Below are 24,036 nucleotides of genomic sequence, written 5' to 3'. Positions count from 1 at the left end.
TGATTATTAGGTTGTATTCCAATTTATCTTTGCACTTACAAACAATGCCTCTACAAACATTCATATGTATGTCCCCTGACATACATATCTAAGACTTTTTCTGGGTTTTACCAAACTATGTGCTAACATATAATCTCCTCCACACTCAGGATGGCCTGATGGGTACCATCTAGACATCTGCTGGAAGCAGTGAACTCAGAGTACTCTACAAATATAATGAGTTTCTATTTGTGTCATGAGTTTCTATTTGTGTCATGAGTTTCTATTTGTGTCATGAAGTTTCTATTTGTGTCATGAAGTTTAAAGAAATCATTTGCTCTGGAGATATATTTAAGAGTAGAATCATTGGTTTTAGGGCATGTCTTCAACTTTACTTGTTTTGCTAAAATGCTCTTCAAAGGGTTATATCACTCCAGTTTACTGTGTTACTTTCAAAAGGAAGGAAGCAACTTCACCCTTCAACAGGCAGAAATTATATCAGGAAATGGCCAGACCCAAAGACATTTTATTAGGCTACTGAAGGAAATTTTCACCCAGGTGAGCAAGAGGTTAAGGACTTGCTCCCACAGAGTAGTATTCTTTTTTTAAAATTTTATTTATATATTTATTTATTTTTGGCTGCATTGGGTCTTCATTGCAGTGCGTGAGCTTCTTATTGCAATGGCTTCTCTTGTTGTGGAGCATGGACTCTAGGCGTGCAGGCTTCAGTACTTGTGGCTTGCAGGCTCTAGAGCACAGGCTCAGTAGTTGTGGCGCACGGGCTTAGTTGCCCCACGGCATGTGGGATCTTCCCCAACCAGGGCTCCAGCCTGTGTCCCCTGCACTGGCAGGCGGATTCTTATCCAATGCACCACCAGAGAAGCCCCAGAGCAGTGTTCTTTCTAGGGATGTTCTACCTGTCACAGGCTGATGAGGCAAACTGGATCTGTGGGTTGCTACCTCTTTCTCTTATGCTCATTTCTTCCTGAAGGAGGCATAGTTTGCATCAATTCTGCATGTTATGCTGCCCTATCCTAGGCATAAGAAATTCACCACTGGGTCCTGTATAGTGTACTGGGAACCTACAGAAGTATAGGCCAAAGCCAAAGAGTGAAAAAGTGCATTCATTTTGTGTCATTGTCCCCAACCACATACTTCCCTCTGGAATCATGTGGGGAAGGGTACCTGGCCAAGGAAATGGTTCCAATTTTCTGGTATTTCATTGTTTAATGACCTCATTTCTTTAAACTTCTCCTCTCTTCCATGGAACAAAGTCTCAGAATTGCTAGATTTTGTTGCTAATGCCCACTTTTTTAAGTTGAGGAAACTGTGGCCCAGAAGAGGGGTGTGTCTTCCCTAAGATCATCTCAGGAGCAGAGTCTGTGCACAAATTGTCTGACCACTGAACATCTGCTGTGCCCGCTATAGAACACGGTCTTAGGATAGTAAGTGAGGTCATCTCTCACGGCTGATATCTTCTTACCTCCTGTACCTCTTTGTCCTCACTCACCTTTCCCCACATTCATCTCTTTACCCTCCTTCACTTCTCCACGATTTTATAACAGAGCTTATATTAGGAAACACCTTCTTCAAAGGATCCCTGCACCTCACCTTGCAGTCAGGAAACAAAGGGTCTAGCCTAATTTCCCTGCTACCAGTATTAACACTGTTTCTCCGTATGTCAGGAGGGCATTGGATGTCCAAAGTACAGGACACTAAAAAGCTAATCAAGGGGCTGATAACTTTATCAAATTCAGAACATTCTTTGCAGACCATAATGGGCTCACAAGCAATAATAAATGTGGAATATGTGAGAATAAGAAATGTGGAAGCACTAAGCCCTGTTAACAAATTGACAAAATTCCTCTAATAAGCTCACATTTACATTAAAAAATAGCACAATTAAGCAAGCTGTCCTCCAACTATAAAGTATAACCATCTTCTAAAATAAAAGTCATAAATTGAGTATGGAGATTTAAAGTTACAGGAATGCACTTCTCTTGGCTCCAAATCATGACCTCATCTATAATGGAAGAGGAAGAGAGCAAGAATGAGAGCAAGTGAGAAAGACAGAAAGAGAAACTGAAGGGGGTAGAGGCTGAACAAGGGCGAAAGAAGAGAAAACAACTCAGACTCGTAGAGATACCATAGGCCTCAAAACAATTTTTGTTACTTATGGCTTCCTATTTAAGCATTTGGATTTCACAAGGTCCTAATGCATATGAATTCTGAATTAAACAAAGGGACTCTCTACACTTTAATAAAACCTGTTACTCTCTAAGGGAAGCTGACAGAAGCAACATGCATCTAACCATGGGACATATCCTGCCACTGTTTTTCAAACGGAACCTCCACTGAAGTGAACTTCAATGGCAGGATATGATCCAACTCCAAGACATATTTTCCAAGGCAGCTTCATGCTGTGGGAGCCGGGACACCAGAAAGCAGGGCAAACAAGTCATGGATCATCAGGGGTAGGGGTGGGAAAACACGTAGAAGATAAACTAAATAACATCACTTCTGACCACATCACTATCTGGATATATTGTATGAATTTAAGGAATAAAAGAAGAAAAGACTTTAAGGCATTTTATTTCCCCCCTTCTTTCTTCCAGAAAAGCTAAAGTATGTATTTTAATATCCCTTCCATTTCAAAACACTCATGCACATGCTTTCCAATGAAACTATAACTTCTTTTATTCATTTAATCAGTCAGTAAACTCTTCAGTCATGTACTTACTAAAGTTTCTTGGGTGCCTAATATGTGCTAATAAGCACAGGGAATTTAGAAAGCCCATGTATTTCATGGTCCCAGGCCCACTTCTCTCCAGAACAGGTCAGCAGGCTCTTGCTGTGTGCCCTGAAAAAATACCATATCCCTCTATCCTAGCACCTACCATGCTTCTTCTTCCTCCAGGACTCTAAGCTCCAGGAGGACAGGGACATTATATTCTCCATGAGTAACACAGTGCCTGGCACAGAATAAGTGCTTCAAGGATATTTGCCATTGTTGAACATGCTAAGGAGCTTTCTGTCTAGTTGAGGAAAGAGACCTCACAACACAGAACCACAATAAAATGGGAAAGTGTCAAAACAGAGTTGTATGCGTGGCCAGGATAAGGAAGAGTCAAGACTGCCTGGAAAACGTTCACAAAGAATGAGACACTTGATCATAGACCAGAAAGGTGAACAATTTCCAGGAAGATTCAGGAATGAAGGATTTTTGCCTAATTCAAACACTAGCTTTACATAAAATATACACAAGACACAATGACAGGACTGATTCATTTATTCAGCTCTTCTTCATTTGGAATGTCAGGTTAGATTGATAGTCCTTTACCTGGGGGTACATTTAAAAATCATTGGGAGCTTTAAAACAACACCAAAACTAAGACATCAGCCCAAACGAGTTGAATCACATTCTTAGGAGGTGGCATCCAAATATCAGTCTACTTTAAAAGTCCCCTAGATGCATGTAATACACAATGAAGATGACAAACCACTGAATTATTTGAAGAAAAAAAAAAGTGTCAAATGACCGATACAATGCATCGTTTGAATGCAAATCACACATTTTTGTTCACTTTATGTCTCAAATCCGTGCTGCTAGGTTGCACATTATCATCTAAAGGCAAGATTTAGTATCAAAGCTAAAAGACATTTATGGAGCCGTCTCCTTGGGGAGATTTTTAAATCTATCATACCGCCATCTGTAAATACCCGGGATAGAATAATAACTTGAGCACTTCTATAAAAATCCTATTACAGGGGCTTCCCTGGTGGCGCAGTGGTTGAGAATCTGCCTGCTAATGCAGGGGACACGGGTTCAAGCCCTGGTCTGGGAGAATCCCACATGCCGCGGAGCAACTAGGCCCGTGAGCCACAACTACTGAGCCTGAGTCTGGAGCCTGTGCTACTCAACAAGAGAGGCCGCGATAGTGAGAGGCCGGCGCACTGCGATGAAGAGTGGCCCCCGCTTGCCACAACTGGAGATAGCCCTCGCACAGAAACGAAGACCCAACACAGCAAAAATAAATAAATTAATTAATAAACTCCTACCCCCAACATAAAAAAAATAAAATCCTATTACAAATCTGGAAAGAATAAATCATCACATTTAGCACATAGATTATCCAGTGTCTATTAGTAGAGTATTTTAAATTAGACTGGAAGGAAGCTAAAATATGATAGTTTTTCTTTATATAGTGAGTAGCAGCCTAGATGACCTGTTATATTCTTTCCTTATCTACATTTCTATGATTCAAAAATTTAGCCATTAGTGTATCATCTAATGCTAATAAGCATAAGTAGCTAGCAGTTTTGAAGAACACACATTCTGATGTAATAAAGGCATATTCAAAACTCAAAGTGGCCAAGCAAGCCAAATTTCAAAGAATAGAAAGGGCAGTAGTATATATTATTACCTCAAAAGGAAGGCAAGTAAGGAAAGGTAATTTTCTTTTTTCCCCATTGGATTATGCCTTACTCATTGTAGATGCTCAGTAAATATATACAGACTATTCACTGCAGCACTATTTATAATAGTACAAATCTAAAGAAAAAAACCTGTATGTCTAAAAATATTGTTGCAGGAAAGAAAGTGAGCACAAGAGGATGGTCATGTCCCTGGTGTCAGGCGAGTCCCTGGGATGGCTGCCAAGTGTGGGTTCTTAGCTTCACACAGGAAAGAATTCAAGAGTGAGCCATAGTAAAGTGACAGAAGGTTTATTCAGGGAGATACACCCTCCATAGACAGAGTGTGGGCCACCTCAGAAGATGACAGGCACTAGGGTATGCAGTTGTCAGTTTTTATAGGGGTGGATAATTTCATAGGCTAATGAGTGGGAGGATTATTCCAACAATTTTGGGGAAGAGGTGGGGATTTCCATGAATTGGGCCACTGCCCACTTTTTTACCTTTTATGGTCGGCCTCGGAACTGTCATGGCGCCTGTGGGTGTGTCATTTAGCTTGCTGATGTATTGCAATGAACATATACTGAGGTTCAAGGTCTAGTGGAAGTCAATCACCCATCATCTTGGACCCAGTTCGTTCTAAACGGTTTACATAGTGTCCTCAATGGCTGTCATTCTTTTAAAGGTTGTGCCCTGCCGCCTTCCTGTCTCAGGGGACTAGCTTAATAAACACAAAGGAATACCGTGCGGCTATAAAAAGCAAAGTAAATATCTCTATACACTCTATAAAATGACGGCCAGGATATACTAAAAAAAGAACCAAATGAGGAGGAAAATGGGTATGGAATGCAAACATTTACCTATATTTGTTAGTATTTTTAAATGAAAACAGGTAACTTTTTACTGTTACCTATAGGTCAGGAGAGAGAAAAAGTAAGAGGTACATTATGTCTGAATATGCCTTGTTTTATAGATTTGTCTTAGGAGCCATGTATTTTACATAATTATAAAACAAAAATTAAATTTTTTAAAAAGCTACATATAAAATTAAAAACAAAATTTTAAATGAACTTAAGGATGTCTTAAGTTGGTGGCAAAACCAAATAGAAAGGAATTATTTCAAGCGACTTTAAAACACACTAATTTGACAGTACATTCCTAATAGAATATACCACAGAAACAATAAGAACTGTAAAATATCTTAAACTTTTTAGAGGTAGTGTTGATATTATTTTGAGACTGTGCATACTGTGGAATAAAGCAAACAAGAAATGATATTAATGTATTGATTTTGGGTACAGGAAAAAGGAGATGAAGATGTAAGACTGAAGAGGTTATATTAAAAACCCTATGGTTCTGAACTTTATTAAAAGTTAGAATTAACTCAAAGGGCAATCCCTCCCTTCCTATACAAATTATACCTCAGGGTAATGAGTTAATGACAGGAGTTTGTAGAAATACTTATATAATAAATAAAAATGGAATGACAGAAATAGAATATCATTTTACAACCCCTAATAAAATAATAATCTAGGCAATAAAACTTGATAGCTCCGAATATAACAACAACAACAATAAGGACAACCAAACGTTATGCATCTCCTGAAGATAATACACAATATCTATGAAATAGTCTTGCCAAAAATGTAGGACCACAGGGTTTTTAACAGGGGTCCACTGATCAGGTCCATGAAAATATTCTGGGAAATATATGAACTTGGATGGGAAAAAAATACATCATAATACGTTCCCTTCGATTGTGAACATGGGTAACAAACTGTAGAGGTATTAGCAGTACCTATGACTTTGCTGCCAAGGAATTCACAGATATTTTCATATCATATGACAACTGTTGCTGAAATTTCAAAATATCATCACTACTCCAAAATCATGGTAAAGACCCATTGTGAGATCTCGTTATTTAACGCGTTTTTTTTAAAGAAGCACATATATTAACATCATAATATGTTTTTAATAGTTTAATACCTAAACAGATGTAATGTGTTTCCACTATAATCCTATATATTTTATTTTCTGCATTTAAAAACAGTATTCTGAGAAGGAAATACTGTACACCCACCAGAAAGATACAATCAGCAAAACTGAGAGTGTGGAAAACTCTCCATGACAAATGAACTGTTTCTTCAAAAATAAACTGCAAGAAAAAAAAGAGCCAAGAAACGAAAAAGACGACAAAAAAGAGCCAAGAGGAAGAGGAAACGTATAGAAGAAAAAGATGTAGATATAACAACCCGTTGAAATGCATGGGCCTTATGTGCATCTTGGTTTAAAAACACGATTTTTTCTTTTTTTCTTTTTTTTTTTTTTTGCGGTACGCGGGCCTCTCACTGCTGTGGCCTCTCCCGCCGCGGAGCACAGGCTCCGGACACACAGGCTCAGGGGCCATGGCTCACGGGCCCAGCCGCTCTGCGGCATGTGGGATCTTCCCGGACCGGGGCACGAACCCACGTCCCCTGCATCGGCAGGCGGACTCTCAACCACTGCGCCACCAGGGAAGCCCCTAAAAACACTGTTTTTAAAATTAAGCTATAATTGGGGAAATCTGAACATGGACAAGATATATGATAGTAAGGAACTATTGTTAATTTTTAGGTGGAATAATGGTACTATGACTACGTTTCTTAAGCCCTTATCTTGCAGAGATCAATACTGAAATATTTATGAATGATATTATATGATGCTTGAGATCTACTTTAGTATAATCCAGAAGGGGTGAAGTGGAGCAGTGCAAATGAAATGAGTTGATAATTATTGGGTGATGAGTACATCACAGCAGGTAATAGTCTCTATTTTTATTTAAACGTTTCCATATTTTTTAAGCCTAACAGAACCCCCACATTTACCCATGATAAACCCAAACATCACATTTACTTACTTTCAGTTACCAACTAAGCATGGTAACACTCATTTTCTCTTGTTTATCAGAAGTTTTAGTGTCTGATTAGTTAAAAGAGAGAGAAGGAAAAATAAATTCATTATTACTTAACAAATGCAATTTACAGGAGTTTCAATATACATTAATTCCTGGCAGAGAAGTAATGAAAAGGGGTTTATAATGGAGGAAAACCCTAAAGATTGCTGATCTAATAAAATGTCTCACATTATACTCTACTTAGTATGTGTTTGGCTCCCCAGGTAGGTTGTAGGCTACTAAAAGGCAGAAACAATGTCCTATTCATCTTTGTTTATCCAGTATGTGAATCAATATGGGCAGGCTGAATTGCTGTAAAGGTAAAAAATGCCAGGAGAGAGGGTCTTCCCTGGTGGTGCAGTGGTTGAGAGTCCATCTGCCGAAGCAGGGCACACGGGTTCGTGGCCCGGTCCGCGAGCTTCCCACATGCTGCGGAGCCGCTGAGCCTGTGCGCCCCGGAGCCTGTGCTCCGCAACGGGAGAGGCCCACGTACCGCAAAAAAAAAAAAAAAAAAAAAAAAAAAAATCCTTTCTTTCTATGAAAACCTGTAAAGTGAAGGGACCAGAAGAGAACATAACATTAGAAGACTTCTTTGACTCCTCATTTTGAATCCTTGTGCTAATGTGGATTCACAGCTCACCTTTGCTTCTCCCCCAACCTTCTTATTACCTGCGATTCTCAGCTGACAATTCAAGGTTTCCAAACTGCTGACTTAAAGCTCCCTGGACTCGCCAATGGGGCATCCGTCATCATCAAATATTATTTATTTATTACATTCACACAAATGGACCCCATCAGAATACCTAACTTTATGTTTTTTATAGTGCCTCACAATTTACAAAAACTTCTCTCTACCCTCTTTGATTTTTGATCCATTTGACAGTGCTGTGGAGTTACAGACGAAGAAACCAAGACTGAGAGGTGAAATGGGTCACCTAACCGATGTTGTTCAAAAGTGGCAGAAATAGGTACAAAATACAAAACCCCAACACTAAGTAGAGTGCTTCTGCTAGCCCACCATGTTCCCTCCTACATGATTCTGTTAAAATAACTTCAAAGTAGAGGATTAATCTCTTCTTTTTTTCCTATAACCAAATGTTTGATGACAATGGATGAGGCTGCAAAAATACATCTCTATATAAATGCCTGACTTCTTACGTGATCATTGAATATGTCTTCAATATTATATTTCCCCATATTTTTATAATAGATAAAATATTCCATAATAACTGCAGACTGGGTTTGCATAGAATTAAATCAGTTATCATAGAATTATGATTATTTTACATTTTACTTGGAATTTTGTATATAAATATATCCTAACACACACCAAGCAATTTAATAAATACTATGCACACTACTGAAGTATATAACCTTCTGCAATACCTGGCAACTTTCATCATCACAGTATCATCCCACAGCCAATAAAAGAGAAGGCTACCAATATCAAGCCCTCTAGAAAATCAGAGTTAAGCAGAAACACACACTCATCCTCACACAAATAGAGAAGTGTGGAGAGAGAAAAGCATTTGAGGTATTTGAAGGTAACTGCACCTGTGGAGTAGAAAGCTGCAGCTTGTTCAAGGGAGATGATCTCAGGGATGATCAAATCAAGTTAATAACTGTGTCTTTTTTCAGAAGAGGGGTAGCCTTTGCAGTAGTACACCACTCCTACCTAGAAACTGCTTAGTGGAAATAGTCCACAAGGCAGGCAATTGCAATAACCCATGGTGACCTTTATTACCATCTTCTTAATGGTATCCTTTTCAATTCAGCAAATATTTTTTTAGTTCCTGACAGTATGTCAGGCTCTGGGAATATAGAAAAATAATAGATAGAGAGCCTGCCTTCATGAAATTCACAACACAGCAGTGAAGAAAAACAGTAAAGAAACAATTGGGATGGGACCTAACCTAATTTGAGATTTCATGCAAGGCTTTCCTCATGAAGTGATATTTCATCTGACACAAAGAATGAAGTCAAGTTGCTCAGGTTAACAGAAAGGGAATAGGAACTGCTGTTCTGTTACCCGAAAACTGGGTTCACTTCTTAGTGGGTGTTGAGCTAAAAAACACTGCCAAGCCAAAGAGTGGGAGAAGGAAGGATTTATTACTTGCAGCAAGTAAGAACAACAGGTATCTTTCCCAAAGCAGTGTCTCCCCAACAGCAAAATTGGGGAAGTCTGAAGCTGAGGGTATATGCATATTCATGAAGGGGCTTGAGCAGAGAAGAATTCAGCATAGAATTGGGACAAAGGTTGACAGAGTCCAAGCTTTAGTTGACCGAAATCTCGTGGGTCAGAAAAGCTCAACATCATCATTCCTTAGGTTCCAGCTGCACTGGGCAGGGGGTGGGGTTGGGGGGCTCAATTCTGTAAAACAGCCCAAGAATGTGCTTCAGGCTATCTTTACCATTGAAACAGAACTGAGAGCCTTTATAACTGATTTATTCTTTGCTACTGTTACTTCTCTTGCCTAAGAACTCATTTGTTTTTTTGTTCCCTTAAGATCACTAATTACTGAGACCTGTTCAAGAGCATTGTGTTCAGGCTTAGATCACAAAATGGCTTAGGTCTTTCTCTAATGTCAAGAAAGCCATGCCTGGTTCTCTTTCTCCAGGGTCCCCCTACCCTATCCGCTTATAGGGTCTCAGCAGAGAGAATGGTACTGTGAATTCTCCAGCATGCCTGGAGCCTAGAGATGCAGCTCATCCAAAGAAATTAGCAGCTACCAAATCTCTTTCAAACCTGTGGTACAACCTGAAAAGAGTACCAATTCTTGGTTGGTTATTTCAAACACTGACCATGTGCAGAAGGTGTGGGTTAGATGAGCTGAGAAAAGGTTTAAAAAAGGTTTCCTTGACATTTTATGAATTATTGCTTACATTTTTACCAGCATCCAGGTGGTATTTGTGCTCTAAAGCTGTTTTTTTTTTTTTTATTGGAACTAATTTTAGACTCTATCACCAAGTGTAGTAGGCAGAATGATGTCTCCCCAAAACTGTCCATGTCCTAGTACCCTGGAACCTGTGAATAGTTCACCTTAAATAGTGTGATATTATGATATAAGAAATACATATTTTAGTCTTGTTTTCTGGCCAGATCTTAAAACCCTTGTAATTTTCTAAATGATAAGAGTGAAAAGAGCACCTTTTTTTGTTTGTTTGTTTGTCCCCAATTCCTGAAATAGCTGCAGAGTGATAAAGGTGAAAGAATCATCTTTTGTTATTCATAACAGGCCCTCTTCAACCACACCAGAGTTTATGTTAATAATATGACTTTAAGAAAGCCCCTAAGGATGGAGGACTGGCTGCCAAGGGAACCAGCCAGAGATTAGAGGGCTGGAACTTTCAGCTCCACCCCCAGGGAGGGGAGAGGGGCTGGAGGCTGAGTTAATCACTAATGACCAATGAGTTAATCACTCGTGCCTACATAACGAAGCATTCGTAAAAACCCTAACCAAGGTTTTCAGAGATCTTCCAGGTCAGTGAACACACTGAGGTGCTGGGAGGGTGATGTACCTGGAGAGGGCATGGAAGCTCCATGCCCCCTCCTCCATAGCTTGCCCTATGCATTTCTTCTATCTTACTGTTCCTGAGTTGTATCTTTTTATAATAAACTGGTAATCTTCTTGAGTCCTGTGAACCACTCTAGCAAATTATCAAACCCGAGGAGGAGGTTATGGGAACCTCTGATTTATAGCTGGTTGATCAGAAGTACAAGGTGACAACCTGGGACTTGTGAGTGGTGTCTGAAATGGGAGGTTGGGGGACGGGGGCAATCTTTTGGGACTGAGTCCTTAACCTGCATCATCTGCACTAGCTCCAAATAGTGTCATAACTAAATTGTAGGACACCCAATTTGTGTCTAGAGAGTTGAAGAATCGGTTGATGTGAGAAAACCACGCACCCCCACCCTGACATTTGTTGTCAGAAGTTTTTTTCCTTTTACATGGCAAAAGGGACTTTGCAGATGTGATTATGGTTAAGTACATTGAGATGAGTCCTTAAAAGGAAGAATCTTTCCCATCTGTGGTTGAGGAAGGTATGACTACAGAAGAAAAGTCAGAGAGATGCAAAGTGGCTGGCTTTGAAGATGGGGAAGGGGCCAAAGGCCAAGGAATGCAGGTATCCTCTAGAAACTGAAAAAGGAAAAGAAATCCACTCTCCCTAGAGCCTCCAGAAAAGAACAAAACCCTGCTGACACCTTGCTTTTAGCCCAGTGAGACCTGTGTTAGATTTCTGCCCTAAGGAACTGTAAGATAATAAATTTGTATTGTTTTCAGTTACTAAATTTGTGGTAATTTGTTATGACAGCACTAGAAAACTAATACACCAAGTCAACTTAGTTGCATATGACACTTAAAATCATACTTGAATCATAATATTATTTAACTATTTACATTAATCTCAATGAATGGCCTTAGTAACAAGATAATCACATCAAGTAAAAAGCCTATTAAGTAACTTCAGACAAAGTTGATCAGGAGCCATCCTGGATTAAAACACTTTCATCCTTTGCTGGGAAAAAAATGAAACCATGCCGTCAAGACAGAAACTACCAAACTAGATTTATTCAAACCAACAAAAGTAAAAATTGGAAATCCAGTGATTTCCTTACATATTATGTCCTGCATGATTCCTAGGTAGGCAAGAATACAAGGGAAACATTAATACTCACTGTCTATACAATAAAAGGGAGACAAGTGTCAGTCACTGTATTGAGCTTTTACATATATTATCTTACTGGATTTTCATACAAACCTAAAATGTAGGCAAAATTTTGCAAAAGTTCAAAGTTTTTTAACCAAGTTGATATGACACACAGATAGTAACACTAGATTAAAATCCAAACAAGATTCTAAAGACCATGTTCTTTCCATTCCTCTATGCTAAGAAAATGAAATAATTGTGGGAAGAAAGATAGTAAGAAGGGTGCCCAGTTCCAGAATGATGTCCTCTCAACTCCTATGGCATTTGCATTGTAACTTTCCTTCCCATTTTCTACATCCTGTCTGTAGTGTTTTATATGCCTGTTGTATTTATTTGTTTTACTAGATTATAAATGCAGAAACTGTCATGGATATTTTTGTGCCTCCCCCTTATATACATATCCACACAATATCTAGTACTGTTATTATTGTTGTTGTTACTATTGTTACCATTACTATTATTACTGTTACCACTGTTATTGTTTACAGTAGTAATAACAATATCTGACCCTTGTTGAGTGCACATTATGTACAAAGCACTGTTCTAACAATTTCAGTTTCATAATCCTAATGCATTTAATCCTCCCAACAATCCTAAAGGTAGGTACTATTTTTTTTTTTTCTGTCCACGCCATGCAGCATGTGGGATCTTAGTTGCCCAACCAGGGATCCAACCCGTGCCCCCTGCAGTGGAAGCATGGAGTCTTAACCACTGGACCACCAGGGAAGTCCCAGGTAGGTACTACTTTTATAGCTCTTTATAGATAAAGAAACTGAGGCACAAGACATTAAGCAACTTGCCCAATATCACACAGCTAGTAAGTGGTAGAACCTGGAGAGCAACCCAAGCAGTGTGGCTCATAATCATTGTTATATTGGAAGTACAGTAGCCCCCTCCCCTTTATCCATGAGGGATACATTCCAAGAACCCCAGTGGAAGCCCAAAAATGTGGATAGTACTAAACCCTATATATGCTATGTTTTTTCCTATACCTACATACCTATGATAAAGTTTAATTTATAAATGAGGTTAACAACAGTAGCTAATAGAATAGAGCAATCACAACAATATACTGTTATAAAAGTCATGTGAATGTGATCCTTCTCAGAATATCTTATGGTACAAATTTAATGCCTTTAATGCCTTTTCCATCTTAACTGAGCATTTATTACACACTGTGGCTGTAACTTTTGCAGTTTAAGGTGCTGCAGCAACACTAGCACACATTTCTTTTTCCTTCTTCACAACTTCACATCTAGATTTGTTCTTACCATATATCTTAGCAACCTCAGCTGACAATTTTTTTCCTTATTAAGTAGAGAACTTTCACCTTTTCAATTAAAGAAAACACTTTATGGCTTCTCTGTAGTATATCCAAATTGCTAACATCACTACTCTTTCATTTGGGGGTCATTTTTAAGTAAAGTAATTGTGATTTGAACACAAGAACAGTCAATCTGATAACCAAGATGCTACAAGTGACTAATGGGCAGGACACGCAGGACAAAGGGATGATTCAAGTCCCAGGTGGGATGGAGCAGACGGCACGGGATTTCATCATGCTACTCAGAGCAGCACGCAATTTAGAACTTATGAATTGTCTATTTCTGGAATTTCCATTTAATATTTTCAGACCTCAGTTGACCACGTGTTACTGAAACTGAGGACAGTGGGGATACTACTTGCATTTATTATGAACTCAAAAATCCTTTATTATTATCCTAACAAAAGTGAGGTGGCTTAATAAAAATAACTGTGTGTCAGGTGCCATACTAAGTGCTTATATATGTTGTTTCATTTAAATCTCACAAAAACTTTTGTAAGAAAGGGATTACAAGTACAATTGAATAGGTGAGAAACTGAGTTTTAGCTGTTCAGTTTGTATTTTCTCATGCTACACACTGCCTCCCTGATAAGAACAAAAATAAAATATACAATATTGAGGATTATAATACCATACAGGGAGACCAACTGATACAAATTACCTTGCATCTCTAACAATGGGCATTAACACACTCGTTTGATTATATGTTCTATAATTAATTATTTTAATAAGGGGTGTTCTAATGAAAATAAGATGACATAAAATCTATTTATGATATCCTCCCTCTGTCCTCCAATTTTTGATTGGCTGAAATGAGAAAGTCTGAAACACATATTCAACTCACCTATTCTCTTTGGACACAGGTCAGAGAAACTTGAGTCCTACAGCCTACAAGAGGGGAGGGGGCAGCACTAAACAGTGGGCAACATGTAGAGGATATGGCCTCTACCTCCAGGATTCTCCCTCTCCCCAGACTCCTGTGCGAGAATTCTAAGAGGGGCACCAATGTGAACACCCTCCAATCAAAATGACAGCAAGGAAATGGTGAAAGGAGGATTCAGGATGGTGATTACCTTTGGTTGGGGAAGAAGGGATATGAAGGAGGAGATGACTAATAGGTAGATTAAAATTACCTTTAAGGCTGGTTGTAGGTATACAGGAACTTACTGCACAAAAAAAAATTAACTTATTCATGGGCCAACAACGAAAGGGTGTCATGAGCCAGGGATTATGATTAATCCACTTCTGTGCAACTGGAATCTAAAAAATAAATTAAATGATGCCCCAGAAAGAGCATTATATTTATCGTGTGACTTTATATACTCTCTGGCCCCCCAAGGCGATACAAATAACCCAGAGCAAAAACCCTAGGGGGTAAATTTTCCAAGTCCTTTTTTTTCTGTTTATTGCCCAGCTCATAGGAGGCAGGGTCACCACACTGGTTAGTAGCACAGGCTCTGTGGCCAGACTGACTTGGTGGAGGAGATGAAACCTGGTTGCTTTCCTTACTACTGTGTGACTAATCCTGTTAGGAAATACGATTTAACCTCTCAGTGCCTCAGCTTCCAAATGTGTCTGGTAGGCTGGCAATGATAGTATAATACTTACTGCAGAGTATTATTGTAAGGATTACATGAGTTAATCCACATGAGGTGCTGGAATAGTGAAGTTGCTCTAGGTATACTAAGTAAACTTTACTCAACAAAGATTGGCTTTTATTATTTTTTTTATCTCTGGCTTGATACCACAGTGAAAAGCTTAAGAAATATTCTCCTAAACTCTTTTGCTCAGTACTCCTCTGGGAAGCTCTAAGCTTCAAGCTCTCAATAATACTAGCTTCAAACTCTCAGTAGGATTTGTTGGATTAAAAAAACTGAGTTAAAACGTTCCTTAAATACTCTGGTTTCCAAGAAATGACTAGAAAGAAGTTTGGGACTCAAAGGTGGTTTTTCATGGAATCTTTCTCTGCATCATTAGCATAAATAACCAAGTTTTTGTGACATATTACTTATCTGATGACTTTAATTAACATAGACTCCTGTAACCATCCAAAAAAATGTCCCAAAATTTGTGGACTTAAAGTTTTTATAATTTATTAAAATAAAAACCATTTAAATCTTTATACAGGGCCTATTTATACTTTCACTACGAGCAATTCTAAGAAACGGGGTTACCTGGTTTCTACAGCGTTAACAGGTTAGAAGTCATAATTTAGTAAGAATGCAGACTTTCAGAGATATGCTCAGTAATACAGAAAAAAATCATGTGTGAAAACTGTCAGAAAGAAGTCAGAAAAAAATAAGACAAGAAATTAACCTCTGATCATATTACAACCACTCAGAATAATAATTTTAATCATCATAATCATCATAATGGGGCTTCCCTGGTGGCGCAGTGGTCGAGAGTCCGCCTGCCGATGCAGGGGAGACAGGTTCATGCCCCAGTCTGGGAAGATCCCACATGCTGCAGAGCGGCTAGGTCCGTGAGCCATGGCCACTGAGCCTGTGTGTCCGGAGCCTGTGCTCCGCAACGGGAGAGGCCACACCAGTGAGAGGCCCGCGTTCCGCAAAAAAAAAAATAAATAAATAAATCATCATAATGATGATCCTGAATCATGAAGAAAAGGTGATATGTTGAATGCACTTTGTTTATTAAAAGGCAAGTAGTCTCATATATCTGTTTTAAATATACCATGAAGACTTCTAAATAATGGGTTTTTTCCCCTTGGTAAAATCTCCAGGATTAGTTGCAAATGGACCCACTAAGTAATTCAATGGGTTGGCCTACCCTAGAAAGTTGTTTGATACAAACTAATTAAATGTTGAAGAACTGCTGCCCAAAATTATGAATAAATTAATTAACAGAAGTGAGTAATCCATTACATAAACAGTGTCATTTTAATTGGGTTTAAAAGTAAATTTTAATACTTTAAAAGAGTGGGTCATAAGTTTTCTGTAAAATTCACCTGCATGATATGATTCATTTTCTCTGATGTTCCTCAGTAAATAATAATATAAGGAAGCTTTATAACTTTTTAACAAACTTACCAAAACTTATATACACAAGCAGTTACCTTGAGAGCCAGTTCGCTTCTTCCACGCTATGGCTAGTGAAAATTACCTTTTTTGTCATAATATGGTAAATGTAACGAGTTAGGAAACAGGTAACTGAAGGGCATAGAGGAAGGGCATCCAACAGAGTACAGCAAGGAGCCAGGGAAGAAGACTGCCTGACTTGATGCTGTCTACAAAGAGTCTTTAAGCAGCCATGAGGTCAGATAGGAAAGCATTCAAGGAGGGAGGTACAGGTGTAAAGATGCAGACAGCAAGGGACTCAGAGGCATGCCGTTATTGCTGGGCCGCCACATGAGAGATGGATGTTCTGGGAGATAAACTTGGAGAGGGAAGAGGGCCAATGATAGGGGGCCTTACAGTTCACGTCAAGAACCTTGAGTTCTCACAAAAGGACAAATATTGAATGATTCCACTTATATAAGAGATCTAGAATAGTCAAATTTGTAGAGACAGAAAGTAGGATGGTGGTTACCAGGGGCTGAGGGGAGAGGGGGATGCAGAGTTAGTGTTTACACAGGTTCAGAGTTTCTGTCTGGAATAATAAATTCTGGAAATGGAGAGCAGTGATGGTTGCACAACGTTGTGAATGTACTTAATGTCACTTAAAATGCTTAAAATGGTAAATTTTATGTTATATATTTTTTACCATAATAAAAACCACTAAAAATATAATAACTGTGTTCAGGTAAAGAAGAAAATGAAGGAGGGAGGAGGGGAACAACAGCCAGAAGCAGTAGCAACAGCCACAGCTTGAGCTCCATCCAGTAACCAGTGGCTCTCAGTCTTGTTTTAGCTGCAGAATCCTTTCTTCAAACATCTTGCACAGAAGCCCAACTATAAACCAGGCAAAGCAACAGACTGGTGAGGGCCAGAGGCCAGCCCAGGAGCCACCAGCTTCTGTTTCCTAACTTGCCCCCATAATGGACCCAGAGGAGCCTCCAGGGAACCCCAAGAGCTCCCTCAATTTGCAAACCACTGATGCAGGTGATGGGAGGAAGCCAAAAGGTTTCAGCCCGCACATGATGCAGTGAGATTTCTGAGATAGTACTGTAAAACAGTCTGGTTTGGAATCAAATGAAACTATTTCAACTCTGCCTCTCACTAACCATGTGCCCTCAGGCAAGTTACTTCTATGCTATAAAGGGACTAAAAAAACTTTTTATAAGGACTGATGAAATGTTAGTAGGATACCTTGATAGGTGGTAAATTCTCATTTGATGGCAGCTATTGGTACCCTTTAATTTTATTTGACATTACTCTGGTTCCTGTGAAATAAGATGATTTAGGGTAGGTGGAGGCATGGATGGAAGCTACGACAAAAGTCCAAGTAATGATAAAGGCCTAAACTGAAGTAGTGATAATAAGGATTGGAGGGGAAGGTGGACTCCAGAAATATTCTGGAAATGCTGTCAAGATGGGAAATAAGCACTGGCAGCCATCTCATATTCCTCCAAATCAACCTGAAGAAAGGAGCACAGATAAGCAGGAATAACCCAAAGGTTATTCCTAGAACTGGTCTGGGGGAGGGACAGGACTATACCCGGGGCACAGAACAGCCAGAGGCCAAGTGGAAAGCTTTTAATGTCAACCCTTACCTCTCCCCTACATTGTATTACTGCCTATCCCTTTAACAACTTCCTGCAGTGTTGAGAAGTTAAAAAGGTTCAGGCTTTCTAGCCAGGAGCCATTCCTCCACCCACCGCCCTCCAAGCTCCTAGGGCTAATGGGTTACAACCTAGAGATACTGCCTCCTCCTTCTTCCAGAGCAGCTGGTGATAAAGCCGTGGTCACAGAACAGCCTGATGGAGGGGTGCCAAACAAAAGCAATCAACAGTGGTTTTGTAATGCCCAAGCATTCTCCATTCTGGGATTCATCCCCTCCCTTCTACTTAAAGCCACCTGGAGGGACTTGGCCAGGCCTGGCCATTGACTCTTCCCCAGTACACAAGGGGACATGTATGAGAATGCTCATCAGTGTTGTTTGTGGCTGGGAGTTGGAAACTATCTTGAGTGTCCATCACTGAAGGACCATGGAACCACAGATAGTTAGAAACAACAGGCTAGATCAGTGATTCTCAACCAGGGTCATTTTGTCCCCCAGGAAACATCTGACAATGTCTGGAAAGATTTTTGATTATCACAACTCAGAGGTAAGGAGGTGGAGAGAGTGCTATACTAGAGGGTAGAGGCCAGGGATACTGCTACATCCCACAGTGTACAGGCCAGCCCCCAGAGCAAAGAATTATTTGACCCAAAATGTCAGTAAGGCTGAGATTGAAAAACGATGGAGTAGAGGAACAAAACATGACTGGGTCATAAACATATAGTGCTGAATAGAAAATTTTTTTAAAGAGATGTGATCTATTATAAAATTCCTATTTGGAATTAAGGATTCATATAGTCACATCTGGTATTCATTGTGTATGTATTTGCAAGGTAAGCACTACACTTGGCAGAGAATACAATAGTGACCAAAACTAGATTGGATTCCTTACCTCCTGAAGTCTAGTAGAAGAGGCAGATATTAAGTAATCTTGCAAATTTAAAGGGGAAGGGAGAAGATATTTTGGAGACTGGTAGGATCTAGAGCTCCCTAATCCCTCACTTGCAAGGCCACAGAAAGTTCTTCAATTTACAGTACCTTTCAGGAGGGCTACATATCGGCTTAGGATTGTGTTGTGCACACAGTGAGTGCTCAATAGATGTTTGTTGAGTGAATAGATGAAGGCTGTACAGTTAAACACCACTAAATGACTCCTTCCAAATTTCTGCGCCTTAACCTTTGAAATGAGGAAACCAAACAGAAAAGAAGAACCAAAGGGCCAGGCCCTTTACTAGACAGTAACAAGGAGTACACATGTAGACTGACCAAATACTATTGTTCATTCCTCCTCAAGACTGTGCCCCCCTCAAACCAAGCTATTTGCAGTTCCTTGAGGAAAATACTCTTTGGCATCTCTAAGCCTGGACTGTCCTTCCTCACCTAGTCCACCTGGAAAACTCATTCATGCTTCAAATTCCCGATCACCTTCTCTGTCGAGCTCCCTCATGCTGGTGGACATGATCTCTGGCCTACTTTGTGCCATCTGTACTTTGTGCTCACCTCTACAGTACTTATCATAACTTCTTTTTTTTATGATGTTTTTATCATAACTTCTTACCATAATTTGATCATGAGTTCTCTGGGAACAGGAACTATATCCTATTCATCTTAATAGCACAGAGACTAGTCTAGAACCTTGAACATCATAAATGCTCAAGGTTTATCGAATGAAAGACTGAATGAATGAATACATGTCCTGCACTGTACTATGAAAAGAATGGGATAAAACCTATGCCCTCAAAAAGCTTACCATCTATTTGATGGGAAAAGGACAAATATGTGAAATAATAATTAACAATTTTTGCTAGAGATATAAATTTGATAGTCATTATAATAAACATGCATTTTTTCATATTTGAATTAGAGTATACATTAGGATATAATCTGTTAGATAGTATCCATACGATTAAATAAATATCCTCAGGTATTCCTGGAAATCCATATCTTCCTATCGTAGTATTTGTCATTTGAGTTGATAGCAATAAGTGACAAAAGCTGAAATTACAAGCAGAATCTGCTTGGAAACATAGAGTGCTCATTATCATGAATGCCTGGCATGTAGTGGGTCCTCAATAAATTTTTATTGAACGAGTGACCTGATATTCTTAATCATAGAGAAAAAGTTATCTGTCTACTACTGAGGCAGGCATATCAGAAGTTGGTGTTACCTAGAATATATCCCTCTCATAATGAAAACAGAACCAGCTCAAGGTCCTAAACTTTTCTTCTGTTATTTAGTACCCAGTTGCCAAAAGAGGTATTATTGCCCCCTTTCGGTAAAACGAGTAGAAACCAGTTGTGTGGTCACAAACTATTCCTTTATATCCTACCCATATAGTGATAACACATCTACTTACCAACCTCTCTCCATCCCATAACAGTTAGGGATTCATGGAGCTAAACTCAAATTTAGGGGATGAGTTTTAATACTGAGAGTATTAAATCTCCACAATTTAAAATACTGAATATAAGAAGTCCTGGAGGGGCTTCCCTGGTGGCGCAGTGGTTGAGAGTCCGCCTGCCGATGCAGGGGACACGGGTTCGTGCCCCGGTCTGGGAAGATCCCACATGCCGCGGAGCGGCTGGGCCCGTGAGCCATGGCCGCTGAGCCTGCGCGTCCGGAGCCTGTCCTCCGCAACGGGAGAGGCCACAACAGTGAGAGGCCCGCGTAACGCATAAAAAAAAAAAAAAAAAAAAAAAAAAAAAAAAAAAAAGAAGTCCTGGATATCAGGTAAACTGCATTTTTCTGATTGCTGGGTTAGACAAGGAGAAACTGCAAACAAGAATTCATGTTTGGATGGTTGCCAGAGGTAGGACTGAAAATCTTAATGAACAAAAGAGCTCAGCCAACCAAAAAAAAAGCTCCAGCCCAAGACCCTCAGAATAAAGATCAATAAAGGGAAGACTGTAGAGAGTATGGCAGAATGGAAAGGAAGCCTCAAGAACCTTAGTCATCCCTCATTCATTCATTTATGGGGTTGTGGGAAATACAAAAATTTTAAAGACTTGATTTCTGCTGTTAAGGACTTCGTCCATCAGGAATGCAAGATACACATAAATAGCTATCAGACAGGGAAGAAAGTAAAAATCCATAAGGGAGGCACAAAGAAAGTCTGTTCAGAGACAGAAGAAATCTTCTATCTAGGAAGCTATCAGATGTTCCTGGTAAAACATACCAGATTTTGAAAATATTAGAGCATTAGGAAAAAACAATTATTGCTAATCCTTGTTATGTCTTGCTCAACTAATCCACCATATTGTCTGTCTCCTCATCAGGGTTGCTTGTCATCTCCTGAAGCAACACCACATCTTCCTATCACCCAGGAATGGAAGGCTGATGGTGGGTGTAAACTAACCCATGCATAGTGCCATGAACAAGGCTGTCTGCCACTCCTGCGTAATCAGCCACTTAATCTCCACAATAACCCAACAAGGTAGGTACTCTTATTATCCCCATTCTACAAGTAAGAAAAGTGGGGCACAGAGAAGTTAAGTGACTTGCCCAAGGTCACCTAGCTGGTAAGTGGCACAAAAACAGGATTTGAGTCCAGAATCTGTACCCTTAGACATTACACTACACTGCCTCCCAGCTGAGAACTTATGGCTAAATTAATCAGACATACTGTATATAGCTGGATAATACAAGGTGATTTTTGGCCCTTTAAACACACACAGCTATTTAAAACTTATTTACATGAAAAAATACATACACCATTATTGATCTAGTTTTGAATATAGTATGACTTTTTAAGACAGTTTTCACAACCTTTAATGGAAAATTCACTTTGTTAATCTTAAAAAAAAAAAAAAGGGTGCCAGCGGCCAGGAGTACTTAAGCCCAGTTTAGACTGGGGCTGGCAGGCGCCACCCTTACAGGTCATCGCATGGCCTTCGGGAAATTGCTTAGCCTTCTTTGTTTCTCCATCAGCAAAGCAGGGATAACAACAGTGCCATCTCATAAAATGGTATGGATTAAATGATAGTATCCATATAAATCGCTAAGCACAGTACGTGACATAGTGAATGCTCAGTGAACGTTCGCTTTCATTATTTAGATCCTGAGTTATCTGTATTTCCAGGATGCGAGTCGTCCAGTAACCACAGAAATGCTTTCCCTGTCCCAGAGTCTCTGCCGATCCCTTGAGCACATTTCTCTCTATTTTCCACGTAACACAGTGACAAGAGAAGCAGGCTTCCCTGGACTTCAGACCCGAAGGTGGCTACGTCGCCTCACTCTGCCCGGGAAAGAGGCAGGCTCTGGATTTCCTCGGGGCGGCACCACAAAACTCAACCCAGACTTCTCACTTGGGTGAACTCAACTGTTAGTGAGGGATCACCCGCCCACTCTGCCGGGCTCCGCAGCAGGGAATGTGGGCACCGGCGGCAGGAAGAGGAGCTCACCCACCTACCAAGCCCGAGACTGGGCACCCCTCCTTCACAGCATCCCTGGGGACTTCGTCCCCTCCCCGCTGGGAGGCCACTGGGGATTGACCTAACAATGCCAAGACAGTGAATTTCCCCTCAAATCCTCTGAAATACTTCCCCACGATTTCTAAGAGGGAGTCAAGGGAGGGACGCCAAGAGCTTCATAAAGCCAGTAAACAGCTACATCCCTGCAGCACATGTTCAGCCGCCTGAACCAGCACCCCAGTGCTTGCCGCCGCCACTTGCGAACCCGGGAGCTCCCAGCAGCGCCCGCCGCCCAGCCGGTCGCCGTGCGCGGCCTCCACTCACCAGGTGAAGAGTTTGCCCTTGATCCGGAGCAGGAGGCTGGCGGACTCGCCCGCTGCTCCCTGCGCGTGCGGCTGCGGGCGGTCGGATCCCGCCGGCGAGGTGGCCTCCATGAGAGCCCCGCGGTCTCCGGCGCCCGGAACCCCTAGACGTGCCGGGTCCCGGAAGACGGGAGGCGGTGCCTGTGCTGCCGGTGGGGGCTCGGCTCGGCCAGTGAGTCCGCGCTGCCGGGTTCGCTCGCGTCCTTCTCACACCGCGGCCGGCGGGCTCCTTCTGCGGTAAATCATTAACTGTCAAGCCCCTAGGGCCAGACAACACATTTGCAGATTGCAACCTGGCACCTCGGGGGGCCAGGAGGAGGAGGAGAAAGGGCGCTTTTTTTTTTTTCCACCTTGGCAGTCGAGCTTCACTGTTGGTTGACACCCAATATGCATTTCAAGTTCTTATGGTCCCTTACTTAAAATCAGCAAATGAGGTGAATTGTTGGGAGCCAAGAAGTTTTCGCCATTAGAAGATGTCCGACATCCTGCTTCTCTTCCTGCTTAATGAGATAAAAGCCCGCGCCTAAAACGAAAGCCCGCGCACGCAGCACCAATGATAATTTGCCAAGTACTTCCCTTATTCTGGATCCCGCCCCCCTTTCTCTGTACTGTATAAATACAGCTACTGCAGCAATAAAAGTTTGAGGCTTGATCAGGATTCTGTCTTACCTCCATTCTTTCGCGTCTCCTGCCCCTTCTTCCCTTTTCAACCCCTACAGGTTCCTCCTCGGACTCACAAGGATTTGTCCTGCTGGTCGGGACTCCCGGGGACGCCCGGGGCCGTGCACAATTGGCGCCCAACGTGGGGCCCGAGGAACGGATCCTAACGGAGGTAGCACGCTTACGAACGCCTGGCCAGGCACCCACTGAGCCGCCGCGAGAGTTAACTCGAAAGTGCAGCTTGAATAGGTCCCCGGAGGACTGGCCGCCCTTCGGCAGTTGTGACCTGAGAATAAGGTAAGCGGAGCTATAAATATGGGACAGGAATTGAGTTCCCACGAACTCTTTCTTCAGGGGATCGAGGATTCCCTCAAGATGCGAAAGATTAAGGCTAGAAAAAAAGATTTGCGTGATTTTTTTATATTTTTGTCTGATGTTTGCCCATGGTTCCCACAAGAAGGGACGATAGATAAAAAATGTTGGAATCGTGTAGGAGATTGTTTAAATGATTATTATAAGACTTTTGGGCCTTTTAAAGTACCTCTGACTGCATTTTCATATTGGAATTT

General features: G+C 40.7%; 1 protein-coding gene across 1 annotated transcript in view; it reads right to left on the bottom strand.

Annotated features, from left to right (window-relative positions):
• SLC35F2 (solute carrier family 35 member F2) overlaps window positions 1-22,879 on the bottom strand; it is a 47,867-nt gene extending 24,988 nt beyond the window's left edge. The window contains exon 1 of the mRNA XM_065882643.1: window positions 22,770-22,879. Within this exon, the coding sequence (XP_065738715.1) occupies window positions 22,770-22,879 (110 nt within the window). The remainder of the gene's footprint in view (window positions 1-22,769) is intronic.
• Between the last annotated feature and the right edge of the window lie 1,157 nt (window positions 22,880-24,036).

Source organism: Phocoena phocoena, chromosome 8, assembly GCF_963924675.1.
Source record: "Phocoena phocoena chromosome 8, mPhoPho1.1, whole genome shotgun sequence".
NCBI classification, from domain to species: domain Eukaryota; kingdom Metazoa; phylum Chordata; class Mammalia; order Artiodactyla; family Phocoenidae; genus Phocoena; species Phocoena phocoena.
The sequence above is the reverse complement of the archived record's forward strand: the minus strand, read 5'-3'. Positions and strand labels throughout refer to the sequence as shown.